This window comes from Lissotriton helveticus, chromosome 1_1 (assembly GCF_964261635.1).
Source record: "Lissotriton helveticus chromosome 1_1, aLisHel1.1, whole genome shotgun sequence".
In the NCBI taxonomy this organism is placed as follows: Eukaryota; Metazoa; Chordata; class Amphibia; order Caudata; family Salamandridae; genus Lissotriton; species Lissotriton helveticus.
In genome coordinates, this window is record NC_136057.1 from 1,372,801,826 (window position 1) to 1,372,820,182 (window position 18,357).

An 18,357-nucleotide genomic window follows, 5' to 3' on the forward strand; every position below is an offset into this window, starting at 1 on the left:
GCAAAAACTACTAGACATCCTACACAAATATTCAAAAGAAATTTTTTTAATCCCCAATATAAAGAAAACAAAAATTGTAGCCTTTTCTGGTAGGAAACAAAGTGCTAAATACAACTGGAGGCTCGGCGGAGAAAAGATTGACGAAGTTGATGAATATATATACCTTGGCAGGATTCTCTCAAAGAACTTAAAAAATACAAAACATATAAATAACTTAATAAAGAAATCCGATCTACATGCTGGAGCACTTTCTAGACTCTATAGTGCTACTGGTAATAGGCATTTTTCCTCACTGTTAAAAATATACAGAGTGAAGATCCCTCCTGTTCTATCCTATGCGACGGAATATATCCCTATAAAGCAGTGGGATTATATGGATCGCAAAGAAGGAAAAATCCTAAAAAGAATTATGAAGGTCTCAGACTCTATACCAGTTCAAGCGTTAAGATTAGAATTTTCCATCACAAGTTCTTATGCTACGGCCGTGGCTAATGTTATTAGGTGGGCCTACAACCTCCTCCATGCAAAAGAGGGAACATTAAGATTCCTGCTGAAAAACGAAACTTTCGATTCAGAAGCCGCAAAACAAACTGTTCTAGGGAATATGACTGCTGTATTTCGAATGGCTAAAATCTGTCCGGACATTTTGCTTTCCTGGTCTGTATCACAACTGAAACTTTTTTTTAAATGTTTTACCCCAAAATTGAGCTATGAACTCGATCTTGCACATTGTAATAAACTATTTACCTACAAACCTTTCATAGAATTACTGGAGTACAAACAAATCCAGCCATACATTGGGTTTTCCCTTACGCATAGCGCAAGGAGGGCTATCACAATGTTACGACTAGGCATATTACCTGTGCAATCTTTTAAATCAAGATGGTCACCCGGAGGATCCTCACTATGTTCTCTTTGCCAAGGGGGTAATCAGACTATCGAGCATTTACTATTTGTATGCCCTAGTCCTAACGTAACAATGGCACGCGCAAGATATCTTGATCCTATATATCGCACTTGCAGAATTACAACGGTAAAAGAACTAACAACAGTGCGTAAACAGCCACCAAATGAACTCGTATGCTATAATTTTTATAAATTTTTAAAATCTTTGTTATTTCTATATTGATTAGTGATGCAATTTTTCTTTTATTGATTGTTTAATGTTACATTTGTGGTCCTCTGTCGAGTACCAATACAAATAAAAATCTTTTTTTTTTTTTTGATGAAAGCAATCATCTTGCCCAGTCTCTTTGCAGCACTGCTTCAGTTTGTTCTAAAGACACAGTTCTGCACCTGGCCATTCTTATGTATTTTTTGAGCGATCTCACATCTTTTAGGGACCTCAGGCTTAATATCCTCTTTCTGGCATACAAAAAAGTACCTGAGAAAAAACTCCCATTCCATTTTATCAGCAGCACACTCTTCTCTAGTTCACAGGTGTAACATTTGTGACAGCTTTCAGTGACCTCCTGCAGTGAGATGTTTTAGGGGTGAGGGAATTCTCTTCAATGGGAATCTGTACCTCTTCTTTAATATCTGAGGAACCCTTTCCTATTTCTAGAGTTGTGTGACTTAAAGAACTTCTCAAAGCAGCTTTGCCGGACCACCTAATCACCATAGTCAAAGCCTGAGATGCCATTTTCTGCTTCACTATCACTCTGCCCCATATAGTATCTTATCTGGAGCTTCTGATGCCTCACAGGTGGGCGAAGTGACTTCAGAACTGCTGATCAAGCCCTCATAATCTAGAATCTGGATGGAGGTACGACCAGCACCCTGGAAACCCAGGCTCCACACTGGCACCTCTGAAGGGCCTCCTAGACACCACCGCACCACACATCTCTTCTCGGGCGTGAAGAAATATGGTCACTTCATCCCCATACTGATGGTACTCCATTTACTCCCCTTGTTGGATCGCACCATCTTTAAAACCAGTGGCATCATTTATAAAGCCATCATTACCAGCACGTCGCTTATCTTGCATTCAGTCTCATCATCTTTTGTGGTTCCCGGAAGACCCATACTGAAGACTAAGAAATGAAAAAATGCAAACAACAATAGAAGGCAGCAAGCCTTTTTGCATCTATTCACATCTATGCACCCAGGAGCTGGAACAACTTCCCTGTATCCACCAGGACCACCCTAACGCTGCTTCAATTGAGGAAAGCGATGAAGACACACCTCTTCAAAGAATACTGCATCAGAATGTATTAAGAGTCCATAACGCCGCTACCTCAACTGTCACTCATTGGTTTTATGATTGTCTTTGACCCTGTACAGAAGGTCGCTGCCTTTGTCTAGGTTTGTGCTATAGAAATACCACATACATACATACATTTGCCTTCACAGTAGGCATGGAGGCATTACTTCCTACTCAGTCCAATCCAATGTCTTCAACATAAGTGAAAAGCCTGTTTGCCTGAATGCATGTCACCAAAGAAACTTCTACCACCAAGGTGTAAGTCAGGAGGTAAATCAGACAACCGAAGGAGGCAGTCTCATTATTGATGATGTGGTGATCCTCCTCCTAGCACAAGAATCATCCGAGTCTGGGCCCGATGAATCAAATGTTTTAATCAGTCATGACTAGTGGCAAAGCTTCCACCTCCGCCACATGGATATGGTCAATCGCCTTCTCCATTAAGTGCCACAGCAGGCATCGGTACGTGACGAAACGTCTTGACCACATTGAAAGAGTTCAAGGCTTATAAGCCTGAGGCAAAAACCTATTCACAGACTATCAAGAGGCAAAGGTGGAAAAGCATTGGGCATCCCCCTTGCATCAACATCTATCAAAGGGTTCACCGAATATGATGGTCAAGTTAAAAAGATCTTCCAACAGAGGTCTGTGTTTCCTCAGTATGGTTATAGAGATCCCCAAAGTCGAAGGTGACTTCTTACAAATATCTGCAATTGGATTAATAAATGCCTCAACAAATGGGAGGATAGGTGCCTTATCTTTTGGTACTTTCTGTCGAACATGTGTCACAGTGTTATGAACATTGACTTCCTCCAGGTTCAGTGGCCACAACCACACAGAGGAAGATGCCCTGCTTTAAAGAGCTACACAAGAACCTTGATGGAGTTGTGGGACAACCTATGAAGTGATCAGCCCTTTGGTATACCGTAGGATCTCTTTGCAGTCATACTCTGCCCCCAGTTCAGTCATCCCCATTACCTGCTCGTTATCACCTTCAGACGGTCGGAGCACCCGGATCCATTATCCACCAGGCATATCCTATAAGTTGTTCCCCTTGGGTGATGAGTGAGGCCTACACTCAAAAGGTGCTGGGTGATGCGCATGACATTTGGCCATGGAATATGCTGCCACCGCAGTCGCCTGGTAATGACCTTTGACGGTGCTGACTTTTTACTCTTTCAAAGCATCACCTTCATGCTTGTCTTGCACCCCCGCCACCTGATCAGCACGAGCTTCATCTTTTCCCAGGTATAATGGGTACAGGGCCTGGCAACAACAGCCTCAAGATATTGAGAAGAGGGCTTTCAGCCATTAACTGTTTTCAGTTTTGATCCCCCTTACACTTTGAGGACACCATTCACCATGCCCCAAGTGTATTGATGGTAGGGCTTTGTCTCCAGCCACAAGCTGCATGGAGTACCTTAGCCACCCCTGTACACCATAGGCACTGCTCCCAGCAGGCTTACCAGGCACTGAAAGCATATGTTCTCACTCAGTGATCTCTGGGCATGACCTTTTTTAGAATCCGCAGATTTCAACTATATACACATTTTTGGGTCGCCTAAGTTTAGCAATGGTCGGAAATGGCTCAGATGAGTGCACACACTTTGTTTTAAAGTCCCTAAAATGGAGACTCTCCTTTTTTAGAAATCACATTTTCTATCCCTGAGAGATGTGATCTAACTTGCACTATGGTTTGGCTGTACCCAGCATGTCCCGCATCCCAAAACAATTCCTGAGTGCTTGAGAAAACAATTACTGAGTGCCTGGGTTATAGTTGAGAGGTAATCGAATACCCTCAAGATGAGTGAAGGAAGTACTAAATACAAAACAGAATTTCTGCGAACATGGGGTTAATAGTGCCTGCAGGGTCATCTCCAGATTGAGCATATCCTGCATAAAATGTAGGCTCTTCTGTCAAAAATCAACTTTAAATCATGTCCCAGTTCTTTGCAAAACAAAACGGGTGTGGCGAGAAACCTTTATGAGAGGAGCAGGCTATGTAACTAAGAGCACAACCTGAGATGTGAAATAGAATCCTGTGCTTGACAAGTTCATAAATGGAGCCTTACTGGACAAATCAAAATCAAAAATAAAGAGCAGCAGGAAATGTTAATTAACAGTTGAAATAGGACTTTTATCCTTGGTCAAAAGCAGTAACAAAGTTGGGAAACTAAATTGAAACCTAAGAAACATAACTTGCCAATTCAGCTTGAATGAAACAGTGCTTTTACAACACTGTTTTTACAACGACCGCGTTGTTAGTACGCAATATCTTTACATCGCAAGTCATAAGAACGACTTGCTGTAGGGGGCGCTAAGGTATTGGATATGAAATCCAACACCTTCCGTGCTATCGCGCAAACTGGAGTAGGAATAGTAAATAATACTATCCCTAAGTCCAGCGCGCCCCCTAAAGCAAGTCGTAATGACTTGTGATGTAAGGGTATTGCATACTAACAACACGGTTGTTGTAGCGGCCGCGTTGTAATAGCATGCGATGTAACATGCTATATTCACGTTTTAAGTACTGAAACACCAAAGATAAACTGGAGTATCCGCCATGTTGCCTAGTCCTCGTGTCACAAAGGGGTCTTCAAATAACATTTCCCTAAAGCAGTAACATGTTTCAGGGAGGCAGTTTTTTTTTCCTTCAGCCAGTAAATGACAAACAAAAGAAGAAGGCTACATTGGGCCCTGACTCAGTTCCTATTTTTAGGGCTTGTCTTAGCCAAGACCTTTTGATTTTACTAAAATTATATGAATAATATACTTATAGGGGCTTTCAGCCAACCCGCTTCGTCCATTGGTCTGTTGTGTAATTCAAACTTTTCTTCCACCCACTACAGCACACAACTTGTGGAAATGGGTCAACGCAACTCAGCCAATGGCTAACTTCCCTGTGAGTAAAATTTGTCTTCCCTTTCACATGGAACACCACCACACACAAAGTAGTTCTCTTACATTCCAGGGACCTCTGTGGCAATGTGTGCTTTTTGCGGCCAAAAATATTTTTATTTTTTAGATTGATGAGGGCTTGAAAGCTTCCCCAACAAATACCATTCTAAAACAAATAACTGACACAGGCTAAGGGCTGGAGTCCAACACAAGACTTATTTGCTTTGCCATTTCTTGTTTTGGTTTGCCTGTGCCCAGACCTTGCTCCATTTAGAGTACTGCCCGAGTTGCTTTATTTTGTCTGGCTTCTGCTCACAACAGTATCCTGATGGGATTTTTATGGTTGTAATATCAATACAAAAAAGCCACAGAAAAGAGAGGAGGGAAGGACTGTCCTGTTTGTAAGGAAAGGGGCTGATGTAGTGGATTGTGCCATCACATAAACGTTCTCAATACCAGTTGTCAGTGTGTGCTTGTGGGTAGATTTGATGAATGCATGGTTGTGGAGGCGAAGTATGTTGGTGGAGGTGTTGACAGTGTTTTTGCTTCATATATAAGCACTCTGGGACTAGTCGTCACTATGTACAAATGGGAAAAAAACATGACAGCTACGTAGTACTGGCGGCAGAGTACATTGCTGTTTGTGTCGTTGGAGTGTTGGTGTGTGAGTATTTTAGCTTGCGTGTACTGCGGCCACTCATTGCTGCATATGGATGGCAGCATCCAACATGTGCATATACTTGGCGTCCTCGACCTGGTACATTAGGATGCTGGTCCAGTGCACAGAAATGGACTGGTGTTAGGAGTGGGAGAACTGGCCTGCGTTGTTGTTTGAACGTTTGTTATGAGTCGTTTCCATCAGCATTGTGTTCAAGAGATGGTCTATCTGATGTTCAGCAGCATCCAGAGGAGCAGGAGCTTTGTGCAGATTCCGGTGGTTTGGTGTCTCGATCTTGGGCAGGTTGGTTTGGCTAACTGGTGCGGATTGGTTTCGGGAGTTGTGGATTGTTGGGATGCACCTTTGAGTGTTTATGACTGGGTTGTCCATCAGGCCGCATGTGTTGTTGCTTGTGGAAGAGGAAGAAGAGGTGGGAGTTTGTCTTGTTGTTTCTGAATTATTGTTGCATCCGTTTGACATTTGTAATTTGAAGGGGGGGGTGTCGTGGTGTAGCTTGACTCGGTTGTCCAGAAAGGAAAGGGGATGATGTAATGGCTTGGTATGGCTGTGTGTGTGGGGGCAGAATGGGAATGCTGTATAATGTTAAATATGGAGCAGTAAGTGTGTGATGAGACGTGGGATCTTGGGTCTGTGTGCTGGGGATAGCCTGGCAGGTAACTAGTGATGGAAGGAGGATGGATTCCTGATAGGAGCTGTAAGGCTGTGTCTGCATGTACCTAAGAGGGAATAAAGAACTTACTCCCTACCTCAGTAACTCCAGACTCATCTGTATGGAGACCCTATCCTTCCATCTATAAAATGCTGATGTGCTGAGTGTATTTGTGGTCTGCACTGTTCTGATGTGCTGTGTGGGAGACAACAATGCTCAGATGCGTTGTGAGGGCAGGGCTACAGCACTGAGATGGTGTGTGTTTGGTGTTTGTGTTTGCAGTGTCATGATGGCCTACATGTGTGAGATCTACAGAGCCCTGATCTGTGACTGTGCATGTAGCAGTGCCCTGGTGTGCTGAATTATGTGGGATATGCATGCTCTTTTTGCTGTGTGGTGTAATATCCAGTGATAAAAGTGGGTGGGATCAGAGGGGCACGACGTGCCCGTACTTTTTTAATTTAAGGAAAACAGTCCCCTTACTTTCTGTGAAAAGTTAACCGTCCCGGGACAGTTAATTCAGAGAGCTGAAATGCTTAAGCTGAAGGGTAAGGCAGGGAATCTTCTGTGCTGTGAAACCAAAGGTGGGCAAAGAGTTAAACAAGCCTTCTTGCCAGGGTGTCTGCTGCCTGAAAGAAATGTAAATGTGCACAACTGGTTAATCTGCAAATGTAAAGGGTGTTTGGCTTTGATTAATGGAATCACCTGATGCTTCCTGATGACACAGATTTATTGTTTTTGAGTGGTATTGGAAAGGAGTATCCAGCTAAACTGTGAAGTGTGTGCTTTTTAAAGGGATGTAACACAGGCCCTTGTGCCGCAGGGGCCCGTGTTATCCCCTATCTATTCCCCCCTGCTCTAATCAGGGTTCACTTCCATGTCTCTCTGGTTACAGACACAGACCTCTGCAGTGCATTACTTAATCGAGGTTTCATAAAGTTCGAAAGTGCATTTACCACTGATTAGCCTACCTTGCATTTATTTGAAGTTTAAGCTGTGTGTTATTTTATATATACATACCTGAAGGTGAAAGACCGAAAAAAGATACAGAATATTTAGATTTTTTTTAGCCATTCCTTTGACCATACCCCACGCTTACTCGCCCGCCATGCCCCCATTGTGCACAGTATCAAAGTTCCCTTGCTTGTTTTAATGCAGTTCGACGGCTGGTAATATCCTGGTTAACATTACCCTCTCCCACCCACAGGCCCTGTTTCCAGTATCCTGGTGAACAAGTATGGATGCCGCCCAGTCATGCTGGTGGGGGGACTGCTGGCCTCTTCTGGCATGATCCTGGCCTCCTTTGCCACCAACATTCTACAACTGTACCTGACGGCCGGCATGTTAACAGGTTGGTGCTTGTAGGGAGGTGACGCATTAGAGGGACACGTCAAGGGCACGGTAGCACTGCCACAATGGACAACAGACCCAAGCCTAGTGGATATATTAGGGCATCGCCCCCAGCATTCCCCTTCCAAGCTGCAATTGTCTCATGCACTAGATGAAGTCTGCTGTAGAGCAGAGGCTATTACCCGATAATATTGATTCTTGGGTACCTTGCTCTCAAATAGGGAGTAAACGTGACACCATGAGCGCCTGCACACACGATTGGCATCCACACAGCATCTCACTCAATTATCTAGAGCCTCTAGCCCTCACGAAGGAAGCCCTTGCAAAATCTCACTCTCCCCCGGGAGCACCGGCTTTATACACCACACAGGGAGCCAAGCATCTCACCCTAGAAAGAAGAGCCTCACTGTGTGAGCACCGATTCACCCTCACAGGGGGAGCACCAGCATTTCACCCTCCTGCAAGGAAGACTATCACCCAAAAACGAGTCTAAGCATTTTACCCTCACACAGGGAGCTTAAACATCCTAACACAACCAGCTTGGGGGTCTTAACCTCACATAAAGACCCATGTGCCCCACCCTCACACAAAGTGTACAATTGTTCCACCATCGCCAAGAGGCTGAGCATTCCATGCGGATCCAGGCAGCATACGCGCCTGACCACCGCACGCATGGAGCATGGGCATCTTGGTGTGACAATCTGAACCATGGTAGTGTAGAGCGTCAAAGGCAAAAGCTAATGTATGTTTCATTTGTCTTCCCTCCATCTGTTACCCATCCCATCTATTTCCATTTTCAGGGCTGGGCCTGGCTCTCAACTTCCAGCCATCGCTCATCATGCTCGGCGCTTACTTCGACAAGAGAAGACCCTTGGCCAACGGGCTGGCAGCGGCCGGGAGCCCAGTCTTCCTATCGACCCTCTCTCCTCTGAACCAGGTCCTGCTGGAGACCTTTGGCTGGAGAGGTGGCTTCTTGATCATGGGGGGGCTACTGCTGAACTGCTGCGCATGCGGGGCCCTGATGAGGCCCCTAGTAAACCAGAAGGGGGTAAATAAAAAGTGTGAAGCCAAGAAGATGCAGGCCATCGGAAGGGCAGAAGAAGGTATAGCTATCGACAACAAGGCCGACCTCAACAACAAGGACATTCTTGATGACAAAGGCTGCCTTAACAGTAAAGTCAAGAAGTCCAAGAAGCTTCTGGACTTATCCATCTTCTCCAACAAAGGTTTTGTCATCTACACCATCGCCAAGTTTTGCCTTGTCCTGGGACTTTTTGCACCTCCCATTCTCCTGGTGAACTACGCCAAGGACATGGGAGTGCCTGATGGCGATGCCGCCTTTCTGCTGTCGATCATTGGCTTTGTCGACATTGTGGCACGGCCATCTTGTGGAGTGCTCGCAGGACTACCCCAGGTGAGGCCACGCGTGGCCTACTTCTTCAGCCTTGCAATCCTCTTCAATGGACTGACGGATCTATGTGGTGCCAGGGCTGTTGACTATAGGGGACTGGTGGCCTTCTGTGTCTTCTTTGGGGTCTCCTATGGTATGGTGGGGGCCCTACAGTTCGAGGTGCTCATGGCGACCGTGGGGCCCCAGGCGTTCTCGAGCGCCATTGGTCTGGTGCTGCTCTTCGAGGCTGTGGCTGTTCTCATCGGGCCTCCTTCCGCAGGTACAGTAAACCAAGGTTCTACAATATGATTCTGCCTGGTTTATGGAGGGTTCACTGCTCACATAACCTATATGCAGCAAGGGAAGTAGAGGTTGGATGCTACCAGTCAATTTTAGAAACAATGGCTCTTCGGTCTGCCCTTATCAAAGGGTTTGGATTAAAAGAATCAATTACTACTCGAGGCCCTCTGGCCCCTTTTGCAATGCAGAAAATCTAATTTTTCATGGTCCAAGCAAAATCGTAGGACTATGAGAGACTTGGCGTCCATTATCATGCAAATAAAGTGGCCTAGCCTAAAGAGTTTGCAGGAGTAGTCCTGACACCCTGCTGCCCACACGGGTGTGGATACCCCAGCACTGCCTGCCTTTCATATACGAAAAGAAATGGTGATAGAACTTACAATAGCAATTATTCTCATAGTAGTAGTAGTAGATAAGCTGTATTCGATAAAAAGTTTATCATAAAAATATAACATATAAAATCCAAATTGTATAAACATTGATCCTTTAAAAGCCATCATAATATACATTAATTCAGAGCCATTAAAAAACTACAATATATACAGCTAAAAAAATATACAAGTGGAAATCCATTATCACAAGGCTAGAAGGAAGAATAGCAGCTTTAACATTATTAATCTTTTAGGAGGATAATTTAGTCAAATCTATCACCCAATGTCTGTCAAATTTTAAGACCTATTGCATTCTTGCCTGAAACTTTGTTTGTAACAACCAGGCGCATCCCAGATATTTGGCTACTCCACATATCAATGTCAAAGAGGAAGTATCAGTTTTCAGGATGCGTAATGCAGCACAATAATTCATAAGGCCTAACGTTTTACAGACTGGATTAAGCCATTTAATTCTGGCCTTCCCGTAAGCCGGGCATGCTAGAAAAAAGTGGGCAATAGACTCAATGGGAAGGGCACAACTTGGGCAAGGGGCTGGCACTGAATTTGGCCCCTTCCATGATGCTATCACATTGTTAAGTGGCAGGGTCCCTAATCTCATCTTCATGTATAGGGCCCTGTCCCTGGGAACCTGTATGAAATCAAGATAGGGTTCTAATCTGCAGATGTTTTGTGTTCAAAGAACCCTTCAGTAAGTTTCCCAGCTTTTAAATTGGATAGATCACGCATCTGCACCCAATCCCAATAGGCACACTTTAGATCCTGCTTAGATGGTGGGATCTGTCTAGCCCATGCCTCGCTAAATCCAATATCAACAATGAGCTGCTTAAGGTCTACTATCCATTTTATTCTGCTCCCTGTGTCGACTGACATCAACTCATCGAGGGCAGCAGCATATTTGGACAGCTCAGTGGTCCTTCCTAAGTGCGCCCAGAAAAGCAGGGGGCATAGACGTGCGATATCTCGAATAGTCCCCCTTCCCATGTCATAGAATAAGGGCTTCAAGGGAGTAGAGGTGGGAAATGAAGTGAGGTCTCTTAAAAACTTGTTTTCAGACTTAGCTAACTCGCTAGTGTTCTCCATACCCCAGAGTTCTGCCCCGTAAAGGTCCGAAGGTAAAGCTTTACCATCATAAATGACGAGCGCCGGGGCGATTGGCCTGCTCGCAGACAGATGTTGTTCTCTGACGATCGCCCCAGACACCCTTTTATGATTTAAAAGCATCTTGTCCAAATGGGAAATCCATTTCATGTTTTTCGAGACCCGGATTCCCAGATATTCAAAGGACTCAACCACATCCAGGGGAGCACCATTTAGAGTGATGTTGTTTCTAAAGCGTTTGGAGGGGTTGATAGTCATTAATTTGGTTTTACTTGTGTTGATTGTCAACCCCTGATCGTTACAAAATGAGCTAAATCTATTTAAAAACTTTTGGAGGCCGCCGGGTGACTTGGAGATCAAGAGAGTATCGTCGGCAAACAAGAGGGTAGGTGTTTCCTCCCCCGCCAAAGTGGGAGCGTCTGTTGGCTCCCCATTAAGGTGCTCCACCACCCCATTAATAAATAGTGAAAACAGGGTGGGGGCAAACACGCATCCCTGGCGTACCCCCCTGCTTACCACGATCCTCTCTGTCACCTCCCCTTGGGATCCCCACCTAATTCTTGCATAATTGCCATTATGCATCCTTTTTAGAAAATCAAGAATATAGTACAACTTTACAGGCTACTGCGTGTTATGGAATGAGGTTACGGAAAAGTAAGAAAAAAACAGATTTGCAGCAAATGCGTATTAAAAGTGTCAGAACTGTCTGCCTTAGGGTGGTCTTCCCCCAAACGTTTTGCCCTACTCCTCCATATTTTTCTGATCTCGTTTTGTTGGACTTAATAAGTGCAGAAATACAGTTAATTTCAAATCTTAGCAAAAACAGAAGGAATGAGTTGGAAAACGGTAAGGAAAAATCACTACAGGAATGTTGTTTAGAGGAAGCAATCGGAGCAAAGGAAGAGGAGTGAGTGCAGGAATCAAACATTAGAACTTGGGGTGCTGTGAGAATTAGATGGGGGCATGAGGAGGTCAGCAAAAGGTACCTTTGCAATATACATTGGGTCAGTGCTTAATTTCAGCCAGTGGTTTCCGGTGTTCGGCACTGGCACTTAATAGACATCACCACACTTATGACAGTCTGCCACATGGTGGTGCTGCTCATCTAATTTAGAGATGAGCAGAACAAAGGTTGTTTGTGAATACAATATACATTAAAAACATACTAAAACTTGCCTCCCCAGCCATTTCTTTAGCTTTGGAGACCTGGAATAGTTTGAACTGTTGCACTTGCAGGTGAGAGAGATGATTAGTAGCTGTGCCTGTGACGTAAATCGCAGCAATGACGGGGCAATGGGTGGTGCAAGCGGCAGTGGTTTCCTGGTCAGGGCCCTGGCACTTATTATTTTACAAATTAAGGCTGCATTGGGTGAGGAGTATATTAAGTGTAAGTGAAGTACATCATGTGTGCCAGTGGTTGTAGGCGGGCCCACCGGCACTCATATATGGGGACCAAGACAGAGATCCACAACAAATAAGAGAAAGGCAGAAAAGGAAGGAGGAGGAAGAGAAAGAAAGAAAAAACAATTACAATTAGAGAACCCAGGGTTGAAAAAGAAGCTGCAGGAGTTAGATAAAGATAGAGGTAGCCTAGGGCAGAGGAAGAGGATTGAGATTAAATCAAACCTAGGCGGCAGTGGTAGTAGAACCCCGGTGGCTAGCTTCTACGAAAACTTTGGGCATATGCACTTATTTCTTTTATAAATGACTCACTGCATGAGAGAAAGTGATGGCTGCACTGGGAAAGTATAAAACCTATTTTACTGTCTTTCAAAAAGAGTTGCCTCACGGTTAAGCTGCAGAAGGTGATGCAAAATATTAAATGAAAGAGGCCTACACAATTACTCTGAAACAATGCTAGTGAATAAGATAAGCTTTAAAACTGTTTCTCTCCTGTTGTCGTCTGATTTGTTAGGTCCAGCCTACTATATAGTCCATGTGCTGACTGTTGCGAGGCATACTGTAGCATAACAACTCCTCCACCCACCCCCTCCTTCTCTCTCCCTGTTGTTTCTTTCCTCGCCCCTGCCCTCCTTGTTGCTTCCCCCATCTCTAACACGTGTTGCTTTTGTGTTCCTCACACCCCGTGTTGCTTCACCATCCCCACGCTCTCCTGTATTGTTACAGCGTCCTCCGTGTCGCTTCCACATTCCCCTACCTTACTCCATGTTGCTCTCGCCCCCCTCAATGTTCACCCTTAAAAAAATGCTTTTGCATCTTTTACTTTCCTTTTAGTGACTGATCCAACTCAGATCAGTAACAAAAAAGAAAAAAAGCACCCCCGTCATTTTGTAGAGGTGCGTCACATGGTGCGTGGCTACAAACTATCAAGGGTGGCTGCGTCAACTTTTTTTAATTTTTACTTTAGCCATGCTGCACAGTATCTGGGATGCTGTGCAGCATGGCTGAAAACCATTGGCAAAGCCAATAAGCAACAGAGGCAAGACTTATTGGCTTTGCCAGTGCTTGTTTCACTAGATACAGAGAAGACCCTGGGCAGCAAAGGGTAGTGGCAAGAACCAAGGGTTAGGCCTTATGCAGACATGACCACTACAGAGCTGCAAAAAGCGCTTATACGGACGTGTGCAAAAGTCGTAGGAGAGAGTTCTAATACAAATGCAGTTTCACAGCTCTACATAACAATAGTGGAAAAGAAAAAAGAACTTAAATGGGGGAGAAAGACAAACCATAAAACAAGAAAAGCAAGTCAATTAAAATGCTTCTTAGTGTAAATTACCGGCTGAATCGACCTGTGGTTATTTCCATTTAAAGCAAGTGAAAAAGGGCTGGCATGGTATGGGATGGGGCTGCATTTCTGCAAAGGCCAAGATCTCACATGTGTGGGGAAAAAGCCACGAAGCATAAAGCTCCCCCTTTCATATGTATTAAAAGTAATTCCCTCAAAGTGGCCAAATTAACATGTAATGTTGTGATTGGCCAGCTGGGAGCAAAGGAGGTAGAAAGATATGTTTGGCACAAAAAAATTATTTTGGGCACTAAATAGGTATACAGATACGAGAGTGAGTAGATAAGTAGAAGATGGAGGACTGGCTATGGAGGGAAGTTACTGCCCTGTATTTGTAGTTTTATAACTTGACACAAATTATTATTCACATGTTGTGTATTTCCCCCAATCCATTGACCATAATGAGATGTAAAACTTGTTTTTCTACCAACACAAAACTTTTTTTTTTACTCCAACATGGTTTTGTCCGAACCCAGGCCCATCATGGCGAGTTACGATAGTACTATTGTCAAGATGCGGTAAAGGGACCGGAGAGTCCACATGCAAAAAAAAAAAAGTCATATCTTCCCCCAAAATTGTCGCTTTCCATCTTGCTTCCACATGGGTGCCAAAACAAGACTAGCACAGGGTGTGGTATTCATGTTCCAAATCAGGAGGCAAAAAAGGCGGGAATTTGTTTTTGAGGATCACACAAATACCAGACCTAAGGGGTTCTCCAAGGAAGGCAATAAAAAGGGCTAGAAGGGGTGAGTACTCATGAAGGGGTGAGTACTCATAAATGGGGCGCTGGTGTGGCTGACAGATCAAAGAGGGCTCTGTCTAGAAGAAAAGCAAGGCTTAGTTGGGCACAGAGACTGGTGCCGCCTTATTTCTAGATCAATAACACTGCAGGTCATCAGGTAACCCATCCCAATAGAGATGCTTCACCCCTAAATAATGGTACCAAACTTCCCTTTCGCACCAAGACACAGACGTTCTTAAGTAATCTGTGGACAATGTGATGTAACGCAACAACTTCTCATCTTGATAATGGAGTAAATAATGGTTCCACTTAGGAAGAAGTTGCTTAGGAAGCAAGCTGACCACAGGTTCTGCTTCTTCTAAATAACCTCTTTAGTGTTTACATGCAATAACTGTGTTTTTTCAATTTCAGGGCGACTAGTGGACGCCTTCAAGAACTATGAGCTCATCTTCTACATGTCAGGGGCGGAGATCGTCTTCTCTTCCCTTTTTCTGGCTGTTTCCACGTTCTACCTCCTTAGGACAGAACTGCCGGAGCTTCCGCAGCCGGCGGTGGATGGCGGGGAAAACGCCAATGAGGAGCCAGAGCCTCATGAAGCAGATGGAGGCATCGGAGTGGACATCCTTCCCATTGGGCCAGATGTGCCCCGGCAGAGTCTGGTGGAGGCAAACCAATCCCAGCCTAGCCCGACCCAATACAACTCAGTCCAACACAACCCAGAGCAGCAAGGCCCGGAAGACAAAATAGACATTAACGAAGTGGAGGAGTCAACAGTGGAAGAAAAGGAAGAGGAAGAGGAGAAGAAGGAGGAGCAGGAGGAGGAGCAGCAGCAGGAAGAGGGGGAGCAGGAAGAGGAGGCGCAGGAAGGGGAGGAGTCTGGGGAAGGGGTTAGCAATAGCCACTCCACAGAGACTGAGAGCGACAGCAGTGGAAGCGACGTAAACTCAGACGAAACCGTGGAAAAAGAACGATTTTAGCGGGAAGCGGCAACAGCTGGGACTATATTAACACATATGTACATTTTCACTTTGGACGGGGCTGGTGTGTAACCCCTGTGGGACCAGAAGTGGGAGAACTTATCAGGGAGGGTCCGGGCTTTCGGGTACTGTGTGGAAACCAGGCAGCAGGGAGACTTGAGTGCCCTGCTCACAAGAAACAAAAGACATGTACAAAGTCTGCATTTAAGATTTATTATGGAGAAGTTTTCCATTGAAAAATAGACGTCTTTCAAGTATATAGCACATGATTTCACGAGATTGTTTTGTTTTTGCTGGTTACATTAAATTGTTTTTCTCCCCTAAGTTTGGAGGGAAGAGGATGTACTTATTTTGACTGTCTGTATAAGTATTTCCTATGCCACAGAATTCGCACCAAGAGGAAGGGGAACATTTTATAGCCAATATTTTTTTAACCAAGGGTTTATCATGATGTGCTGCACGGCTCTGCATAGCTAGTGCCTGCTTTTATGGGCTTGCAGTACGTAAAGTGAATTCATTGAACCTATGTGCTTGCAGTACGTAAAGTGAATTCATTGAACCTATGTGCTTGCAGTACGTAAAGTGAATTCATTGAACCCATGTGATTGCAGTTTGTAAAGTGAATTCATTGAACCCATGTGATTGCAGTTTGTAAAGTGAATTCATTGAACCCATGTGCTTGCAGTACGTAAAGTGAATTCATTGAACCGATGTGCTTGCAGTACGTAAAGTGAATTCATTGAACCGATGTGCTTGCAGTACGTAAAGTGAATTCATTGAACCCATGTGCTTGCAGTATGTAAAGTGAATTAATTGAACCCATGTGTTTCAGTACTTAAAGTGAATTAATTGAACCGATGTGCTTGCAGTACGTAAAGTGAATTAATTGAACCTATTTGCTTGCAGTACGTAAAGTGAATTCATTGAACCCATGTGCTTGCAGTACGTAAAGTGAATCAATTGAACCCATGTGCTTGCAGAACGTAAAGTGAATTCATTGAACCTATTTGCTTGCAGTACGTAAAGTGAATTCATTGAACCCATGTGCTTGCAGTACGTAAAGTGAATTCATTGAACCTATTTTCTTGCAGTACGTAAAGTGAATTCATTGAACCCATGTGCTTGCAGTACATAAAGTGAATTAATTGAACCTATGTGCTTGCAGTATGTAAAGTGAATTCATTGAACCCACGTGCTTGCAGTATGTAAAGTGAATTCATTGAACCGATGTGCTTGCAGTACGTAAAGTGAATTCATTGAACCCATGTGCTTGCAGTATGTAAAGTGAATTCATTGAACCCACGTGCTTGCAGTACGTAAAGTGAATTCATTGAACCGATGTGCTTGCAGTACGTAAAGTGAATTCATTGAACCCATGTGCTTGCAGTATGTAAAGTGAATTCATTGAACCCATGTGTTTCAGTACTTAAAGTGAATTAATTGAACCGATGTGCTTGCAGTACGTAAAGTGAATTAATTGAACCTATTTGCTTGCAGTACGTAAAGTGAATTCATTGAACCCATGTGCTTGCAGTACGTAAAGTGAATCAATTGAACCCATGTGCTTGCAGAACGTAAAGTGAATTCATTGAACCTATTTGCTTGCAGTACGTAAAGTGAATTCATTGAACCCATGTGCTTGCAGTACGTAAAGTGAATTCATTGAACCTATTTTCTTGCAGTACGTAAAGTGAATTCATTGAACCCATGTGCTTGCAGTACATAAAGTGAATTAATTGAACCTATGTGCTTGCAGTATGTAAAGTGAATTCATTGAACCCACGTGCTTGCAGTATGTAAAGTGAATCAATTGAACCCATGTGCTGGCAGTATGTAAAGTGAATTCATCGAACCCAACATTTCTCTAAATCAGTGCATTTGTTTAAGACAGAACAGCTCAGAAACAGAAAGAGACAAACCTTGCTGACTGTTTCCAATAGTAGTGCCAGAAAATCAAGCTCTAACTCAGAGAAATATCAGGTTAAAGGAATGCACATTCCACGCTCCGGGAATGCACTTTAAGCCCTCGGCTCTGCGCTGAGCCAGCGCAGCCCACGTTGATACAGCCCCAGGAGCACCTCATGTATGACAACAGGATGTTGCTTGCTGGGCCATTCTACAGTTGGACTACAGAAACCCTGATTTGTTCGGGAGCGAGAACTCGAACACAAAGCTGGCACAGTACCAGACTGCACACTCTGTAGTGTGCTTTGTAATATATTTACAAAGCACTCAGTCAGTCTGTCAAATAACTTTATTCGGTTTGTTTGTACAAAACCCTCAAAGTATACAAAGATAAAAACTGACTACAAAGCACTCATTTACATTATATCTTCATCATAAAACTTTATTTTCGATCACAAAGATCCTATAAAGTACATCTCAATACATACATATACATACAACATCCTAAATGAATAATGTAAAATCGCAAATTTACCTTCTAGCTAACACGGAGGCAAGTAAACAGTTAGCAAGGGGGGACAGCGTTACTTGTTAGGACAAGAACCTAATAAAAACAAATATTCACATGTAGACGTAAAAATACAACAAACAGACAATTCATTACAAATATTAAAAAAATAAAACACAATGAAAAAGAAGGCAGAAGGCAATACTAAATGGACATCCATCCATTATATCACACATTGTTACAGTTTACGGCACAGGATGAGAGAGGGATTAGCCCCAAATCATGCCATTCTTTGGTCAGGTGCCAGAGCTGGGATTACAAACAAGGACATTGAGTTACAAGGTGAGCATTTTAGCCACTAGACAGCCTCTTCTCCAAGTTTGTATACAAACCTCATAAGGATTGAGCTTCTCTCACTAACAAACCAGGCCCGGAACCAATCCCTAACACAATATAGCTACACACCTCACAGCCCTACTGACCACTTCTCTTAAGGGCTGAGGCGGACTTAGGTTACTTG

General features: G+C 43.8%; 1 protein-coding gene across 1 annotated transcript in view; it reads left to right on the forward strand.

The window, feature by feature from the left end:
* Nucleotides 1-15,446, forward strand: part of SLC16A8 (solute carrier family 16 member 8) — a 56,954-nt gene extending 41,508 nt beyond the window's left edge. Inside the window, exons 2-4 of the mRNA XM_078657729.1 lie at nt 7,637-7,780; nt 8,580-9,449; nt 14,859-15,446. Of these exons, the coding sequence (XP_078513855.1) occupies nt 7,637-7,780; nt 8,580-9,449; nt 14,859-15,424 (1,580 nt within the window). The 3' untranslated portion in view covers nt 15,425-15,446. The remainder of the gene's footprint in view (nt 1-7,636; nt 7,781-8,579; nt 9,450-14,858) is intronic.
* Nucleotides 15,447-18,357: the final 2,911 nt, after the last annotated feature.